This window comes from Camelus ferus, chromosome 1 (assembly GCF_009834535.1).
Source record: "Camelus ferus isolate YT-003-E chromosome 1, BCGSAC_Cfer_1.0, whole genome shotgun sequence".
Taxonomy (NCBI): domain Eukaryota; kingdom Metazoa; phylum Chordata; class Mammalia; order Artiodactyla; family Camelidae; genus Camelus; species Camelus ferus.
Genome location: NC_045696.1, coordinates 64,933,320 through 64,953,583, shown reverse-complemented (window position 1 = coordinate 64,953,583; position 20,264 = coordinate 64,933,320). Strand labels below are relative to the sequence as shown.

The window sequence follows — 20,264 nt, the reverse complement described above, 5'->3', positions numbered from 1 at the left end:
AATTCAATGATTAGCCTGCAAATCACCATAATATTTTATAAGTCATATTCCCTTCATAATACTTTTATTAAAGTGTTGTGAGAAGAATGTAGTGGTGTGGTTTAAGGGAATGTTTCTGATGCACTAAGAAATATTAACGAGGAAAGAGAAATTGGGTAGTCAGCATAGAATGGTAAAAGCAGTAACTCTGGAACTAAACTCACTGAGTTCAAATCTCAGGTCTACCATTTAATAACTGCATGACCTTGGGCTAATTAGTCAAACTGCCTATGCCTCAATTTACTCTTCTTCAAATTACACTACCTGCTTTATAGGGCTGCTATAACTCTTAAATAAATAAAATTTTCATATCTGTACTAGACACTTTAGAAAGTACTCAGTTAACATTACCTATTATTATCTAATATTGCCCAAACTCATACATTAAGAAATAATGCTTGGCACATAGGTTACCATTTTATTTTGAAAATCCCTCATTGAAAGTACATAGTTCTTATTTTATACTTCACAGTAGTATGCTCTGGAAAATACTGGTCCACATGAAAATAAAATTTAGCCCTTATTTAGTAGGTGGCTACAGACAAGGCTTCATCAAACCACCCACATTTAACAAATCCCAATTCCATTAATTAAAATCTTTCCATTAATTAAAATCTGTTAGGTCTGAGAATGCAGGCAAATCTGAATAATCTCTCAAGCAATATCTTATACATAGGAAGGAACAAAGATATGGATATAACAGAACTGAATTTTTTTTTACTCTATCTTGAGCAAATCAACTCACTTCTCAGAGCCTCGGAATCAGGTAATTTCGGGAAGATTTTAACAATCTCTAATTCATCACAACTCTAGTACCCTTTTCCACTACTTCAAGAACCCCCTGGCTCCTCTTTTTTCTTACCTTTAAAGCCCCTGAGTGTATATTTCCTTTTTCCTAAAACATAAGTTTAAATTTAGCTGCTGGTCCTAGTTGAATAGTAAAAGCAATGGCTCCCTCCCTTCTGGGTAAATGTACCATTTACATACTTTCAGGAACTGATACCTCTGTCATTATTACTATGAATATATATTCACATAACGCTTTGAAGATATACTTAAAACTGTGCAAGAGTGGTGTCTTCTTTTACTATTATTGCTATAGAGTTCACTTTTCCAGACTAAGCATACTCAATTTTCTTCTTATTTTCATAATGGAAAATGACTTCCTTACCCATCCTTTGAAGTCTCTTAAAATGCTGTCATTCTCAAAAGAAAAATAAACCAAAAAAAAAAAACAGGATTTAATTTGCATTAATCCTTCAAACTAGGTGTTGTCTGACAAAATCATATCCACTTTTTATGAGGTGCTTCTGAGAACTCACTTTTATTCATTTATTCAACAAATACTGAAAACCTAGTATGTGCCAGGCACTATTCTAGGTACTGGGGTTACAACAATGCAAAACACAAACCATGCTCCCTGGCCCTGTACAGCTTATACGCTAATTAAGCCTTTAAATTTAAATGGTCTTCTGATTATACTATTTCTACTATGAATTAACCTACCCCTATCCATTATTAAGCCACTACCCATTATTAACGTCTTGTTACATGCCAACACCAAGATAAGTCAGACGTAGTCAATGTCCTAAAGGAACTTATAACTTAAAGAAAATAAATACATCAACACAAATGAAACTGCATAAATATTTTAAGAGATGTACAGTGTATGCAGAGGAAAAAGCAGGACTTCCGGTTTTAAAAATCAGAAAAAGTTCTCAAAGACAAAAGGCAATCAATCTTATTTTCAGAGGATGACATAATTAGTGGAAACAATAACATAAGCAAGAATGGATGAGGAAAACGTGTAGTACATACACGGGCAACACTTTAGGGGAGGACGGACATCATAAAATAAATGTATTATATCATGGTAAGTGGTCGAGAGGGGAAAAATTAATCAGGTTGCCAAGAGAGAGTGAAGTGTTGGAAGATAGGGTTTGAAACATATACAGATTAGCCAGAAAAGACCTCCATGAGAAAAGGCTTCACTTTCGAGTAAGGGAATGAAGATGAGGGAGTGGGCTATTTAGATACTTGGAGAAAGGACATTTTAGAAGATGCTGAGAGCTGTATCAATGCCTTGAGGAGGGAACATAATTGATGTGTTAAAGGAATAGCTGGAAGACTAGTCAAAAGAAAGAGGAGAGAGAACCATCAGGAGCTAATGAGCAGGATTATGTAAAATTTAACTGGTCGTAGGACGAATCTGGCTTTTACCCTTAATGGTGTGTGATGGAACAGAATGGGTAGAGAAATCAGCGATCTGACCTGTTTTAACTGGCTGCTGTGTGGATACTAGATTGAGGGGGAAAGCCTTACGGAACAAGATTAGTTAAGAAGCTACTGCAATAGTCCAAAGATGAGAGCAGCTTGGACTAGGGAGTGGCAATAGGGTTACTAAGAAGTGGTCATATCCTGTATATATTTTAAAGGTAGAGTAAATTTACTACTGTTTTCAAATTCAGTGCAAAAATTATTGCACTATCGGTTTTCACAATTTTGCCCCTTTTTTGTAATATGTTTAAAAAATTAAGTTTCAGGTTTTTCAAAGGTAAAAACAAATGCTGCCAACTTACAGGCTTTCTAAGTTTCAGATCTATCAACAAGAGTGAAGATGATCTTTTCCAAAATCTCATTTTACAGAACAGAAATCCAAGGAACAGAGAGATTCCATGACTTAAACAAGATCATACAGCTGACTAGGGACAGGACCTGGACTGGAAACCATGCTGTCTGACTCACAGCCCAAGCTACTCTGCCTTACACTTGGTGATATTGAAGTGGTTTATACTCTTTCTTTGAAGGTATTTTTTGGGGGGTGTTTGTTTGTTTGTTTTGTTCTATTTTGATTTCACAAACATTGAGGTATCCCAAACTCAAAAGTCTTTAGGGACTAGCCAGGTTGGAGGAAAATGTGGGGAAAAGTAGGTGCACCCATTGCTTGAATACACTCCTTTTTTTCCCCCCTAAAGTATGCCAGCTAAATGAAACACACCTGCACAGCCCTCCAGAATTGGATCTTGGAAAATGTCCACTGCTGTCCTAGGCAGAAGGACAAATAAAGACGTTACACTCTAACAGGCGAAACACAAATGCAGATAAGGAATTGCAGTCTAATGTAACTTCTGCAACCATAACAGTACACACATGGTTCAAAGGCAGTAGAGTGAAGTAAGCAATGCAGGGTACTGTGTGAGGGTGGCAGCTGAGGGGACAGCTGGAGAAGCCTTCACGCTGACCAAGGAGGTAAGAGTTTTGAAGGGTTCTGAAGAGTAAGTAAGAGTGATTTACCAGGCAGATAAGATTGGTGAAGTCATTTCATGCAAAGGACTTAGCATGTGTAGAAGTTTCAAGACATAAAACTATGCGGTACAGGCTTACTCATATCATTATATATGCTTTCTTTGGTAACTCCCCAATCCTATGTTTGATCACGTATCTGTCTAGAATTGTGCTCTGACTCTGTCCAAGAAATAAATCAAAATGGAACAGATTCCACACGTTTGAGCTAATAGCAAGTCCGAATTTCAGTATGCTTTTCAGTATACCTGCAGACCTATGCTTTCCCTATTACGTTAGGAATCAGATTCCCATAGAACTCAGTATGACAGTCCCCAAACAGAGACTGCTTCATTAGTAAAGGTGAAGACTCCCAATCTTGGGTGCAGAGGAGAGTGGCCCTTCATATCTCCTGCAGTGCATCAGAATTACCCAGAGGACTTACCAAAACACAGATCGCTGAGCCCCAGCCCAGGGTTTCTGATTCAGCACATCTAGGACGAGGCTCAAGAACGTGTTTTTCAACAAGTTTTCAGATGACGCTGAAAACTGGTGGTCCGGGGTCTGCACACTTTAGAAACCACTAACTTAGAGTGCACTTCAAGACCCACCCCACCCCACCCCCAGCTAAGTATTTTTAAATTCTTTGATGTAACAAGAGTTCCTACCACTCAGAATTCCACTTCTGTTAAAATGGTCAATGTCTATAAGCTCCTTGCAAGCAAGGACTCTTACCCCTACTGATGAGAATAATAACAACAACAACTGACAACATTCAACCATGTTCAGGCATTATTTTAAGCACTTTTTATGATCACCCATTTAATCCACACAACAACCTTATGGTCCAAGTACTATTATTATCCCTACTTAACAAATGAGGGAATTAAGATAGGAAGAAATTAAATACTTAACGCCAAGGCATTGAATCTCAAGTCAGATTGTCTGAATTCCATTCTGGCTCAGTCTCTTATGTCTATGAGTCTCCAGCTATTTATATACACCTTGAGAAGATCACATCGGGATTTGCAAACTGAAGATTTCCTGCCAGTAACATACCTTTCTGAACAAATGGTATTTATGGAAATGGAATCTGTCGATCAGTTTTTCTGAGCATACATTTACTTCTATATGAAAATTCAAGGAAAGGCTATAAACAGCTTACAGATTCTCTGCTACTCTCATTCTGTAAAATCAGAGGTTGTTTAAATCTGAGAAAGTTTACCTGATTTGCCCAAGACTAAAGCAAATGTCATCTCACACAACCTCAGTCCTCCCCTCTTCTAGGAATACACTTGGTGGAGTAGCTCCTCTAAGATTCTTAACCACTATGTATCCTGCTTATAAATATGCCCATAAATAGTCATGGAGCACCTCAGAGGAAGGATAATTTCTAAACGGTTCATGTTTTACTTTACTGATCAGATGGACACACGAAGGCAGAAGTCTTAGGATCAAAAAGAAATATAACTTATAAGAAGATACAAAGCCAAGGTCAAAAAAGTTTGAGGAGCTGTTTCCTTATGACTTTATGTGAGTTGGTGAGCTATTAAAAGAAAGAACTGGACTTGCAAACATTTGAAGGAATAGTCTTTAAAATTAGAACACAGTTGACAGAAACAAATTTCAAACAAATGCCCATTATTTTCTTCTAGCTATGAAAATCAAAAGGCAACATTTTTCCTTTATTTACAAAAAAAAAAAAATCAAGTGAAGTAACTACATTCATAAGCTAAGGCTGAATATTAATTTTGCTCTTGAAAAGGCATGCCACTATAAGAGTAACAACATTACATGTGCCAAAGTGTTGTTCAGGAATATGTAAATAACCTTGCTTAGAGAAAACCAGCAGGCTAACACATGCATTTCTTTTTCTTTTCATCCAGCTTGTAGGTGTGATTTCACACATACAAACCGACGATATATTCTTGAAGTATAGGTGACAGTAGAAGAAAATAATATCCCTATAATTGGATACGGCATAGCCTTTGCTCTCCCATCACTACTGTAATGTGTATGTCTGAGTAGGTGAAAGAGATTAGCTCCATGTCCAGAAAGGCCCCTTGTTAGGAAGACAGGACACCTTCATAATCCTTTGCAGGATCCCTCACATCCTTAATGAATTTCCCCAACTATTTGGATCATGTTTTCGTTCATCATTCAGCAATACATACAGAGCTTCTGTTGGCTTTGGCTATGTCTATCTACTTGTGACTGGTGGTATCAAAACATCATATGTTTGGTTTTGTATAGAAAACATAGCTGGATGACTAGATTTTTTAATTTCCAATTGGATTTCTGAAACTCTTTTGAAATATGTTTTTTTATACTTAACTCATGGTGAATTTAATACATTCATAAAAATCTGAAGAAACTGTATTTGTATCTGTAATTGGTAGTTAGGAACACAAAATATTAGAGGCTTAGAATCAAAAGTCAATCAATAAATTCTGGATTAATTAAATACAAATTATAAAAATGAAGCTATTCTTTACTAAAATATGGGAGAGTTCTTTTATAATATTGGAATGAGTAAAACTTTTCAAAATAGGAAAGAAAAGCTGAGGGCATGAAAGCATATTTAAAATAAAATAAAATAAAGCATGGCAAAAAAATTCAGAGACAAACAGCAAAATGAGTAAAGATATTTGCAACTCACATAACAATGAGCTGAGTTTTAAAATAGGAACAGACTTCCTGCAAATGATAAAACAGACATGTTATAAAACAGATATAAACAGACATTTTATAGAAAAAGAAATGCAGATGGCTCTTAAAATACTTGAACAAGTGCTCAACCTAACTTATAATAAGAACTAAAGTTTATGTTTTTAGGTAACAAAGAACCAAAAGTTTAATAACACATTGTGTTGACTAGAAGATAAAGAAACAGCCACTCTCAGAGGAAATTTGTACAATGGAGAGCAAATAGGTATGTTTCCAAAGGATAAAAGCACAAAACCTTGACCCAGCAATTCCTCTTCTAAGTAGCCATCCTATAAATACACTTGCACACATGGAGCATGACTTCTGTACAGGATATTGTTTATAGTATAGTTTGCATTAGCAAAATACTAGAAAGACCTGAAATGTCCTTCAGTGGGAAATTAAGTTAAATCAATTATCCCATTTAAATATGTACTAATATGGAAAAGTCTTGTAGATACACTTTAAGTTAAAAAAAGTAGTAAACAAGATAGATAGATAGATAGATAGGCAGATAGAGATAGATAGACTGATAAATATGATATAGATATAGTATAGAAATAGACATATAATATTGTATGTGTTGTTAATGCACCCACTGCATCTGGAAGAATATCAAAAAATGTGGCCAGATGGCAGAGAGAGGAGGGACAATAAATGTCTTCCTGCCAGAGTGGTTGAACAAAGTTGGGTTTAAGGACTCTCAGCAAAGAGGAAAATTATACCCATAGCAGAACAGAGGTGTATTAGTAAGCTGTAAAAAAGGACTTCCAGGATTTGGTCTTGGGTTAAGTGATTTTTAAGGAGACTCAAAGAAAGCAGATTTACTCCAGATTGGATGCTCTAAGGAAGCAGGTGTAATCCTGTAACTGGATATCTTAATAATGCTTATCTATAAGACAAGAAGAAGAGACCAAGGCTCTGTGTTGGGTGATGAAGCAGCAGCCACCCATATAAGCCAGGATAGAGAAAGATCTGATCATTCTGTGGTTTGGACAACTTTCCTGTTTTTGTCTATGCTGATACGTGGTTACAGAGTAGTCCTGTTTTTGTCCTGATCCATCATGGTCACAGTGGCCTTGTCCGATCTGGTCTTTTGATGAACTGTTTATACTCAACAGAAGCGCACGAGGCCTGCTGGCAGTGCCGAGCCAGATCCTGGCTGTCAAGCACTGTTTGGCTCTTTTTCAAATGTATGTCCTTTTTTTCTGCCTTTACAATTTTGTAGCATGTACTCATCTTACCTATTCAACAAAATAATTTTTAGAAGAATCTCAAGACTGAAGGAGATCTTAAAAGTCACTGACTTCTGAGGTTATGCCAACCACCACCATCTCCACTCCTACATCAAAGGGGTTTTCTTGCAAACCCTTTCTTTACAAGTGCCAGTACAGCATCTGCTTGAACAGCTCCAGTTTCATCACTGTACTCGCTTACGAGGCAGCTCATGCCATAGTTAAACAGCTCTTAATGTTTTTTTTTTGTTCAGAGAAAAAGTGAACAATGCATTTGGTTATAATATCTTAATTGTTTTCACCCCAGTATGCTTGACCTATTCAAATGTATCTTCTATGGTAATAGTGGAACAGAATAATTACCTTTCTAATTTTATGTAAAATATTCCTATTAATACTCTCCAAACTGCACTTGTCTTTTTCTGTGCCAGTGTTCCAACACAGTTTTGCATCTTTTGTTAGCATTACATTTGCAGAGATTTTTATCTGTTGCTGCTGACAAACCCATTTGGTTTTGTACTCAATTACATGTAATTAGTCTTTTCTTCATGAACAAAAGAACAGGTGTCTTATCAATTCAATCCAAGACATTATGGTAAGGTCGGTTGGACCTAATAATTTCTACTGAACCAAACAACACACTTCTGACAGATGCTCATAGTAACAAGATTTTTTTTTCAAACAATCAAAAGCTTTTACTCCTGCCCACACAAAGTAGAAAAAGAAAAGGCATTTTAACAACTTAGAGGTTTATAATTTTCTATTAAAAAAAATGAGTAGAATTTAAACTCTTCTCTAATATTTTTACTCCAATCCATACTCAGAGAAGATATAAGTACAAATTACTTGTTTTCACTGGAAACTTCTTAATTAAAATATCTTTGTGACAGGATCAAAAAAAAAAAATAAAGCAGTTGAAAAACTGGCAAAATCTGAATAAAGTCTATAGCTCAGGTAATAGTATTGTACCAATGTTAATTTCCTGGTTTCAAAAATTGTGCTGTTGTTCCATAAAGTGGTACCTATTAGGAGAAGCTGGGTGAAGAGCACACAGAAATTTCCTGGGTTATTTTGTAATTTTTCTGAAGTCTAAAATTATTTCAAAAGAAAATGTTAAAAAAAATATGTAGGTGGGGAGAGTATTTAAAGAAAGATATATCAAGATCAAAACAAAATCTCCTCACTTGTGAAACTTAGATTCTCCTGGGAGGAAGATCAAAAATAAACAAACAGCAACAACCCAACCCGTATGTCAGGCCATCACAGGAGCCATGAATAGAAAAAACTACTGGGCTATCAGAATAGACAGGGCCAAGGTGAAATGGATGATTTTACATAGGATGGTCAGGGAAGGCCTCTTCAACATCTACAAGAAGTATTTTAGCAGCACTATTTGTAATCACCTTAAAATAGAAATGATAATTATCCACCAAAAAGAGAATGGATAAATAAATTTGGGCATATTCATGCAATAGGATACTTAACAAAAATGAAAATTAATGATATAAAGCAAATATATCACATACATACACCTCACAACCATAATATTGGGGAAGAAAAAGACATAAAAGTGTATACAATAATGCTCTTCTCGTAAAAAGTTAATAAACATGCAAAATAATACTAGGAATGATTTAATGATGACTATATAGATATATGAAAACATATATTTCTCAAACTGCACGGAAATGTTTAAAAAGCCAAATTCAGGGTAATTGTCATGTCTGGTATGGAAGGGAAAAGAGTTCTCCACCAGGAAGAGCATCCAAGGGCTTCACACGTACTTATGTTTTTAACTAAGTTTTAAGCTAGGGGTTGGGTATCCAGATGAATGTATCTCAGTCTTATTATTTTTATGTATCTAAACTCCTTTTAATACCCATATATCCAATAGTGTGTGTAGTAGTTCATCCTAGTAAAAAAAAATAAGACATTTTAAATGTGAATTTTGACAGTTGCTAAAACTATTTGACAAAATGTATCACCCTCAGTGTCTGTGTGTGTTATGTATAATGCCATCATGCCTATATATATTTTTTTACTACACATATGTATGTGTATAAATGTATGTATGTATATGTGGGTGTGGAGCTACACTAGCCATTGACCCAGCATCAGCAGAGAAAGCACTTTCCAATTATTTTTCTAAAAGCAGGGAAGGAAACACTGGAATTTGACACAACATTGTAAAATGATTATAAATCAATAAAAAATGTTAAAAAAAAATAAAAGCAGGGAAGGAAGGATTTGTGTAGCTGACCCCACACTTTGACCCTCACCCTTCTACCACGGCCCCAGGATAAATGTTATGCAGCTGCAGGATAGCTTTCTGGGTTACAGCTGCATCCTGTGCTGAGCATGGCTATTTGGCTTTACTTGAAGATTGAATCAATCTTCATCAATTTCCAATTTTTCTAAGTTGGGTGAATGGTGCTGACCAGAGCATATTATCATCTCCAGTCACCTGATTTTATAGAAAAAGAAACCAGACTGAAGGGTATCTCAAGATAGCACGAGTGACACAGCTAAGCAACATCCTTGATTCTTTCCGTATATACCTGTAGCTTCGCTAAATCTACATTCAAGTACAGATGCAATACGTGAAAATTTGACATGGAGAGGAAAGCATCCTCATTCTTCTGTACTCAGTTAGTTAGAAACTTAAATCATTTAAAGAATGCATTCCCACAAATGCAAACCAACAGTGCAAACCACAATAAGCTAATCAACTACTTTGCAGAAAACTAGGATAAAATTCTCTATAACAAGGTCTCTTTACTGTAATTCATATTTTGTAATGTGTAACATTAAGTGAACAAAGAATAATTTAGAAGGGGTGGACAAGAGCATTCTCATACTCTAGGAATTACAGATCTTTCCTCAGATCTTCATTTTTATTTCAAAAGATATTTTACCATAAAGTATCAGGCTTCTTATATTATCTTATGCAGTTTGGTAGAATGTCAGTCTGACCACAAAATCACATCCATCAGAAGACAACTCAACTGGATATATGTTTAATGAGCATTTACTATGTGATCAGCACTCAACCACTATCAGTGAATACAGACAAACTTTAGGGAACAATATGACACAATTTTAGAATAACACAAATTTCCCCCCAGGTATCTGTATATGATTATGCAGAAGCTGAAAGATTCAGAGTGATCATCCTTGACTCTGAAACTTGTATTCAAAATTCTTCTGAAATGCAGATGTACTCTGTCAGATCTTGATGATTTTGTTTAGTTATCAAACTTGTCAACTCTAAATTTAAATTTGTCAAACATTATTTCCTGAGATATTATCAATAATCTTTTAATATTTACATTTTTTCAAAAAATTATAAGCAAAATTACAGATCTATTGTAATTTATCTTATTATATATACTGTAAAATATCATATTTTAATATAGTTTTCTTTTTAAATAATTTTGCCCTCAATCAAAATAACACGCAATGTATATATGTATATATTCAATGTTTATCTTGAGAAGTAATTTTAGTCTTCTAGAAATGACGTTCTAAGAATTATTATAACATGTTTACTGTTTGGTTCCAGGAATAAAATACCATTTTGTGCAGGAAAGTCTCCCTTGTTCCTACAAATAGTTAACATCATCCTGCCTACAACTATGGGTGAAAGGATATTCTGGTCCACTGACCAGTTAAAACTCCTTCGAGCCTCCTACGTTCTTAGTGAGTACATAACCTCTCTCTCCCTTCTCTTTGCTATAGGTAATCACAGCAAAAAAGAATAAAGGAAAAGATAATAACTTCCTAGCAGTTAAACAGTTTCAAAGGCAGCCTGGCCACGCTTCAAGTCTAAGATACACTGGGCCATACATTTGATTGTAATTGGTTTGCAAGAAGCTAATGTTCCTTACTGTAGTCGCTAGTTCTCGTCCTTGGTCCCGTCAATGGTACCATCTGGGTGCATCTGCAGAAAATATCCCTGCTGGCTGAATAACCTTGTCACAATTCCTTTCAGCTGGGGTTCTGCAAAACAAAATGAAATTATTATTCAAGTTTTAATTTTGTTTATAATAATGCACACTTGCAAATTGTCAAAAAACATTCTCTAAGTACATTCATAAATGCCAGTGGCTTAAATACTGAAATAACTATTTGGAAAGGGGTCATTTTGGTAACATAGCTTTACTTTTTTCTCTTTCTAGAGGCTGATTCATAATATTTTGCAACAGTAAACCTAATGTAAATTAAAAAATAGCTAATAATAATCAGGAAAATACAGAAGTGAGCTACAAAATGAATTATTTTTCTCCCTTGTACATCTAGTGTCTGGCTGCAAGATGCCACCAAGTTTGTGGTCCCATTCTAGTATCACTGTTCAGATCAAACTGCCACTGTGATTCCTAAGCTTTCAGCAATCAGAATCATGTCCTGGAAGACTTCTATTTCTGATGAATGGCCACTGTCTATCAGAAACTCCCGGGTTTTGAAATTCTGATCAAATTCAGGCTTGGATGAGAACCACAGGAAAAAGCTAAACCCCCATGGCCATGAGATGCCACTGGAAAGTATGCAGAAACAGATTTCACCTTCAGTAAACGCCTCACCTGAGTGAGCCCCAGTACTACAACAGTCATTTTTCCAGTGCTCCTCCCCACCAAAAATATTCAAGCCATGCCTATTTCTGTAAGTATTTCGAATTAGAAGTGGTCCTCTTCTTTAAAACCTCCCCACACACTTACATCATCAAACTGACCATTGTATAGCACATTTGGATCTTTGTATAGCAGCTCATATAAATATTTAATGCTTTCTTATTGGGGTACTGGCTGCCAGCAACAATCCATTCTCTACAGCATCACCACCATCTTTGTCTCTACTTCAGTGTTGGGCAAAATGAGACTATTCTAGCACATGTATAGCCCTAATTATATCACAAAAAATAGTAGGAAAAGAAAAACGCTGCTTCTGGTGATAAAAATTGAGGCAAAAATAGGAATCATATGATTATTGATGCTTAGGTTTAAATAAGAATTCTATTTAAAAATTCAGTGCATTAAACTGTTTGGGAATGGACGTACTCCCAATGACGTATGTCTGTGGTTAGCCTTTTGCACATATGACTAGATCACACATAGTTGGGAACATGAGGCAATGCCTACATAAACGTGTCTTCTTTAAAGCAGTCTTAAGAAGAAGAAAAGATGCCAAGAAAACTGGTAAGGAGGAAGCAGGGTATTGAAAAAAGAACTAAACTGGAAATTAGGCATTCTGATTGATAACTATGTATTATCTCTGCAGCTTAAATAAATTCAATGTATTTAATTCATAGGCCTTAATTCCCTCATCAGTAAAACCTGAAAGTTAAAATAAGTGAGCTTTAGGTCCCTTTCATGATTCTCTGTTGACTTTGAGCAGCCTTGACTTAAAGACTCTTTGACCTGAGAATCTTCTGCTGTGCTCAGTGGCAGAAATCAAGGAACGGATTCACTGCCAACATGCTGTCTCCATGGGCTCCTCAATCGGATCTACTAGGGACATGTCGAAGAAGCAGGCAGCTAGCTAACCTCACTGCAAAAACAAACAAACAAACAAAGCTATACCCCTACCGTCTATCAAACCTCACCAACCTTTCCAGACCCAGTTCAAATTATCACCTCCTCCAGGAAGACTTGGCTATCATAATTGAGGATCACTTTTATAATCAGGGGAAATAAAAAGAACATGTGAGACTCTGTCATTAAGGCTAACTGGCTGACAGGCAGGCGCTAACGTGGCACATTTACCCAATGTGCAGTCAGGAGACCCAGCTTTGAACCACAATTGCTGTGGGGTCCTGAGCAAGTCACTTAATAGCTGCGGCTGTTTTCCTATCTGTATAATGGAAAAAAATAATTCCCATGCAAACTATAATCACTCAGAATTTCAGGTGAATACATACATGTGACAGTATGAATTTAAAACCCCTCTAAAAATATAAACCCTCATTAAGGTCCAATTTTTCACCCCTGAACATTGAGGAAACAGTGTCAGCGAGATAAAGGGAACATTCTTCGCACAAACTGTCTCCAGATTTACGTTTTAGTAAAACATTAATTGAGCTTTTAAAGTCACTAAAGTAACCAACAGAATAAGAGTAGAGGATGGAAAGGAAAAAACTGAGGAAAGGGATAACTCTTATAATTCGTATTTTATTTGTAATAAACTTGACAAAGTCACTTTAAGAAGTCATATTTTGGTTGGTAATGGGATGCAAGGCAGCTGAATCATTAATGCCTGAAAGGGATTATTTTTTTCTTGCTCCTCTTTCTGTAGCTGTAATTAAACACTTCTTTTGCTGTGGTGAAGCCATCCCCCTGCTGGGACCCTGGGACTTCGGGTTGGTAACTCCTGCCCAAGATAATGAGCATCAGGCTCTTACACTAACCCCCACCGCCCAAGAGCAGTGCCAACATGAGCTCAGAGTCTGCGTTTTAATTATATGATGATCTATGAAGACGAAATGTCTTACACTACAGCTGTTTCAAAGGAGCTGACCAGCTACTAAAAAAACAAATACCCTGAACTCAGGATGTGTCACAGAAAGCTGTACAGTCTGCTTGACAGGCCTGCACCTGTATCAGCATCTATCAAACCCCATCAGCCTTTCCAGGCTCAGCTCAACTCACTGCCACCAGGAAGATGTGGTTATCATATAAGTGAGGATCACCTGTATGACCAGGGAAAGAAAAGAAAATGTTTTGTATTGAAAGAAAGGGGTTAACTGGGAGTTTGGGATTTGAAGATATTAACTACTATATATAGAACAGATAAACAACAAGGTCCTCCTGTATAGCACAGGGAACTATATTCAAAACCTTGTTAAAGTTTATAATAAAAAAGAATATGAAAAAGAATATATATGTATAACTGAATCACTATGCTGTACACCAGAAACTAACACAGCATTGTAAGTCCCACTAGACTTCAATTAAAAAAGAAAGAGAAAAATTGAGATTAAAAAATGAGGCCACTTTTGTGGGTATCTAGCATCTTGGGTGCATCCAACAGACAAGCTTTTTATTTTTCAGACCATGCTTAGAGATCTACCAGATTAATAAATCCTGTGCTGTCCTCAGGGAGCTCCCAGTCTAATGCATGAAACATATGTGTATGCAATACTAGTGTGGGATGGCTATTAAATGACGGGTGGCAGCAGCGTGACGCAATGGCACAAGAGCAAGGGACTGATTCTGTCTTCAGGTTAGATGAAGGCACCTTATCTGCCACTGGAGGAGTGAGTAGCATTTTCATAGGCAAAGAAACGGGAGGAAGGGCATTCCAGACAAGCAATGGATGGAGGAGAAAAATACAGCATGGCGGACTCCGGGAACGATGCAGAATCTGGTTCAGGCATCATATACAGCAGAGGTTCTCAAGTGCTGACACCCAGGTAAGTATCTTTTCTCAACACACGCACATAGGTCAACAGTGAAATAAGAAAAACGGGGTCAATGTTTGCTATGAAGTTAATTTTGTTTTCCATTTATATGATTCTCCTTGATTCTAAGATTATGTTTTTCCAATTTTTCTTTTTTTACGAAGTAATGGCTATGTTATTAGATGGTGAGGGGATGTGGGTTTGGTTTGTTCCCTTTTGTATTCTAAAGTGGTGTAGCAAATACTGCTAGATTTTTCTCCAAAATCCATTTCCTCTTTTTCCTGGGCACCCAGCTAGACCATATGTCCTAGCCTCGCTTGCAGTTAGGTTTGGCAGATGAATGAGTGTCATATGGAATGTTAAGTGGAAGTGATGTGTGCCATTTTCAGGCCAAGGCTTTTAAAAGCAAACATTCTCCTCCACCTTCTCTTTTCCTTAATGCTGGCTGGATTTAAATGACAAAAGCCCTAGGAGATGTCAACAAAATAGGAGAATTCTGGGCCCCAGAATAACTGGTGGCAAAAAGACAACAGCCATTAGAAACATCCACCTTGGGACAGTTAGGTGAATAAGAACTAGCTTCCAGTGACTGTGCATAGTGACTTCTTTCCTAAGAGTACAACACGAAAAGAGGGTGGAGGGGTGACCTCCCAGCGCAGGAACCCGACAAACAGATGCTGCTTCAGCCAGGTGGTCGAGGTTAACGTCAACAGTCATAAATCATGCTGATAGTACGTCCCCTTGATGTGACGTGATGAGAACGGCACTTTACCTCTGTGATCTTCCTCTCCAAAACCCACAACCCCAGTCTAATTTTGAGAAAGACATCAGACAAATCTCAACTGAAGACTAGTACCCCTCAAAACTGTCCAAGTTATCAATTGAAAAAAAAAGAGTCTGAAAAAACGTCACAGGCAAGAGGAGTTTAAGAAGATACGACAACTAAATGTAATGTGGTATCCTGGATGGGATCCTAGAACCTAAAAGAATGCTAGGCAAAGGCAAAGGAAATCTGACTAAAGTATGGACTTTAGTTAATCATAATGTATTAATACCAACTCACTAATTGTCACAAATATACCAAATGAATGTAAGATGTTCATATTAGAAACTGGGTACAGGGTGTATGGGAACTCATTGTACTATCTTAGCTTTTCTATAAATTTAAAATCATTTTGAAATAAAAGTTTATTAAAAATAATAATAAAGGTCACAAAAGCAAGTAGGAAATTTTATCTTCAAAGAGGTTGGTGAGAAAAAAGGTAAAGCACAGGAACTCATGTTTAACAATGCTTCCATTCAGGATGACGTGGCAATTTCAACAGAAGGGTTGACTTCAAAGCCAGTCAGAAAAGCTGAGACCTGAAGGAGTTATCTAGACATCCCTGCTGGCTCAGAGTGCAACGCTATGAAGTGGTTACCTAGGTGCACGCTGGAAACCCGGAACACAGTCGGAGCCAAGGAGCCCTGATCACACTTCTCAAGATGAATACTAGATTGCAGAAAAGAGAATGAATTTCAGAATTGGAAAGGAACTTGAAATCCAATACCCTCCTTCATCAAAGTCAAAGGTAAAAAAGAAAAACTGAGGCTCAGACAGAAAATGTCTTGTCCAAGGTTACCCAGCCAACACACGAATGAGTTAGGACAAAACTCCTCTCCTATATACTGAATGAATATCGTCCTTTCCTTTCCAAAGAGCAGCCAAGACGTAATCTGTATCTTGTGCAAGCTGCAAGGAGGTAGAAAAGAGATGAGGAGGGGGAGGAGCACCTAGTTGTGCATCCATTACTGAAGTGTGGGGGTAACAAAGAAAAGGGGTTATAGGAAACTGTGTTAAGAAACATATATATTTACATTTGATACTGACATATTTTATATATGTGCATATATATGGTACTAAAATTGGACTGTGTTTGTCTAGGGCCAGCCCAGTCAACACTTACACCTAAATTTAGAGAAAGTGCCCCCATGTAAACCACAATCTAAAATGAAAAATATGAGTGATCCAAAATTTTTTATTGAAGTACAGCTGATTTACAATGTAGTTTTAATTTCTAAAATGATTCATTATACATATATATTCTTTTTCACTATAGGTTATTACAAGATATTAAATATAGTTCCCTGTGCTATACAGTAGGACCCTGTTGTATAAAATTATCTATTTTATATATAGTAGTTTGTATTGCTAATCCCAAACTCCTAATTTATCCCTACTCGCTTTCCCCCTTTGGTAACCATAAATTTATTTTCTATGTCTGTGAGTCTGTTTCTGTTCTATAAGTAAGTTCTTTGGTATCATTTTTTTAGATTCCACATACAAGTGATATATGATACTTGCCTTTCTCTGTCTGATCCAAACTTTTTTACGGAAGCCACGTCCAGAGAATCAATAGTGCTTATTATAGTAAGAATAACCATATTATGAACCCATCTACTTTGCACCAGGCACTCCCCTGATGATTTTACTGCAACTGTATTTAGTATTCACAACAACTGAATGTGTAAGGTACTTGTTCTCATTTGTCAGGTGAGATTATAAAGATTCAGAGAAGCTACGTCACTTACCCCAGGTTACAGAACTGGTAAACGAAGAGGCAGATCTAGCTAACAGTGTACGGTCCCAGCCATTCTCCAGTACTGTTCAGTCACTTTAAGGAAGACACTGGCAAAATTAGAACATTCCCAGAGGAAAGGAAGCCAAACAAAGAGGGTACAAAGGACTTTCATACGAAGAATTGCTGAATGAACATTCGATATGCAGCCTGGGGAAGCGAGGACTCGGGATGTGAGGGCAGAAGTAAGAAGACAGAAGAGACACGAGCAAGAAAAGGCCAATTTGTTCTCAGTGGCTCCACAGGAAGAGAACTCGGGCCAATGGGTGAATGTTACAGGGAGGCATGTTAAAAAAAAAAACAAAACAACTTTCTGTAAAGTGTATTCAAAAAAAGAACAGGCTGCCTAAGGAAAGAGTGAGTTTTTCATCACTGGACAGAAGCAAACAGGGAGAAGCGGAAAAACTAGGGTCAGAACAGCTGTGAAGGACACAGACACCTCCGCAAGTGCAGCAACGAAGGGTCCTCTCCAGCCCTGAGGTCCGAAAAGCTTTGCGAGAAGCCAGACGGCCATTAAATACAAGTTCACTTTTCTGTTTTTGAGTGTGTGCTTGGGTAAGGGAATTGAAAAGACCGTTTAGCAGGCATCCTGAAAATGGAAAGTTCTTTGTAAATGTTAAACATGTCAATAAAATAAATCAAATTAAATTAAAAAAAAAAAACACCTTGTAATAATTTTACTGAAAAAGAATATGAAAACGAATATACGTATACATATGTATGACTGGGACATTATGCTATACACCAGAACCTGACACTTGTAACTGACTATAGTTCAATTAAAAAAAAATTAAAAAACATGGATTGTGTAGTAATTTGATGGGGGTTTCTAATCAGGCTCTGTGGGTTTACAAACAGACCCTAGGTGTTAAGGTTTAGTGCTGCCTGCTTAAAGGAACTGAGGTTGAAGAGGCTGTTCAACTGGGATTCTTGTCAAGTGCTCCGGGGCCGCATTCTGCTGCAGGTTTCAAAATCAGATTATCAGGGCGGGAAACTGTTCAGAAACTGATATTCTTCTGACAATCACAGCCACAGGGTACCGACGAGGACACATTTACATACCGTAAATCAAAGCCCCGGACAAATCAGAAATGCATATAGTCAGACATTTGAAAGAGGATAGAACGCAGCTGGACTTTTGAACACAAAATTACAACTACACTGAGCTGGGGGAATTCATTAAAAATACTCGTTGTTTAGTAAAAGAGATGCAGGCCTGAGGCCCCTCCTCACTCAGGAGACTGCAGTGGATGTCCAGAAAGGAGCACCTGGCGGAACAACGCAGAAGTCTGGAGACATGTCGTCAAGGCCTAGCAAAACCAAAGTGAATGTGTGGGATGTCATCAGCTGTCACCCACCTGAGGGCCGTGGAAACCCCTGGGAAGAACACTCGCCAGAGGACTCTGAATCTGTAAGTGCACACCTTTTTTCTCAATCAGCAGATACTAATAGCACATTTTATTCAAAAAACAAGCATTTATTGAGCACTAGACTTTGTGATGGTTATTCTAGGTGGAGGGGACAACCAGTGATATGCTTGTAAAACAGCTCTTTAAAAAAAATGCCCAAAACCTGATTTCCATGGGACCGATTTCCACAGAGGTATATCTCCCCACCATGGCTGATTTCAAACTACCGTTTGACCTCCCTGGATGCAACACTGGAGCGAAGGAGATGAACATCCCGGACTCCAGCACAGCGCAGAGTAAATTAAAACAGAGAACAAGCCATGAAGTTCACATTCCAGCAGGAAAGACGAAAAGCAAAACAACAATTCCTGCATAACAGAGTTTTCATCTAAGTGCCATGATGTAAATGAAAGCAATGAAAAAGGATGGAGCTTCGGGGAACGGATGTGCTGTTGTAGATAGCATGGTTAGAAGTGGATTTCACAGAGACTAAGGTGAAGAGCGATGGGGAAAAATCTAAACAAAGAGCTTTCAGCACATGGGTGGGGCAAACGCAAAGTAATCCTAATGCTTGCAAAGATTAGGAAGCAGCCGATGAGGCTCTCTTGGAAGATCTTCCTCTAGACCAGAAGCTGGCAACTACAGCCCCGCCAATGCCAGTTCTGCAAATAAAGTTTTATTGGAACACAGCCATGCCCATTCATTCATACATTTGCCCCGGCTACTTTCGTGCTACAACAGAGATGAGGAGTTGTCACGGAGACCCCACAGCCGGCCTAAAATGCTGACTAACAGGTCCTTCCCAGAACGCATTGGCCAGCCCTTGCTCTAGACCCTTGCTGATGCAGTTCCTTCTGCCTGAAATGCACAACCACTGCCTTCTTCTGTGCCCAGAACTCAGTCCTCCAGGCTCAGCTGTCTTCCCCGGGGGCCTCCCCTGACACCCCAAGGTAAAATTAATCACTCCCTCTGCACAGCTCCCTCGGGCAGGGCGAGGAGAGGACTCCCTGCACCGTTACAGCTGTTTGTTTATGCTCCTGTCTCTGCTGCTGGACTAGGTACAGCTGATCAAGGACAAGGACCCTGAATTATTCACGACTGTGTCCCAGCACCTAGCACAGGGCCAGGCACAGGGGAGGTGAGGGGGGTTGGTCTGTGGACAGAAAGGAGGTAAGTTACACCTGGGATTTTCCACTGTGATCTGTGACTTTTAGAGGAGCTCCTCATTGGTAAGAAAGCTGTTTACAGCTTTGGAATATCATGCCTCCAGCCTTCAGTGCCTTTCTTTCCACTTTCAGTCTCGTCTCAGCCCCTCCACAATGAACACAGTCTGACAAGCGCAGCAGCATGCTCCATAAACGGCACTGTCTCTGAAGCCCTGAGCCGCCTCCCACTCCAACAGGAATCAAGAGACCTTGAGATGGGCAATCCTTAACCTTCACGCTGCCTCAAAGCTAAGTAGAAAGAAAGGACACTCTTTTCCAGAGTATCCTCTTCACTAAAACAGTCTGCGCTGGGAAGACAAGAGAAGCAGGGCAGGGAAATCGAGCTAGGATGTGAAATGCCCATCGGGATGGGGCTT

General features: G+C 38.0%; 1 protein-coding gene across 5 annotated transcripts in view; it reads right to left on the bottom strand.

Moving 5' to 3' along the window:
- Window positions 1-20,264, bottom strand: part of FGF12 (fibroblast growth factor 12) — a 506,216-nt gene that overhangs the window by 176,668 nt on the left and 309,284 nt on the right. For 3 of the 5 annotated variants that reach the window (XM_032482063.1, XM_014567918.2, XM_006194906.2), the window contains one exon: window positions 11,150-11,261. In XM_032482063.1, coding sequence (XP_032337954.1) covers window positions 11,150-11,192 — 43 coding nt within the window. In that variant the 5' untranslated portion in view covers window positions 11,193-11,261. Of the gene's footprint in view, window positions 1-7,451; window positions 7,460-11,149; window positions 11,262-17,226; window positions 17,249-20,264 lie in introns of those variants that run through there. The other 2 variants (XM_032482082.1, XM_032482079.1) reach the window with 2 other exon arrangements.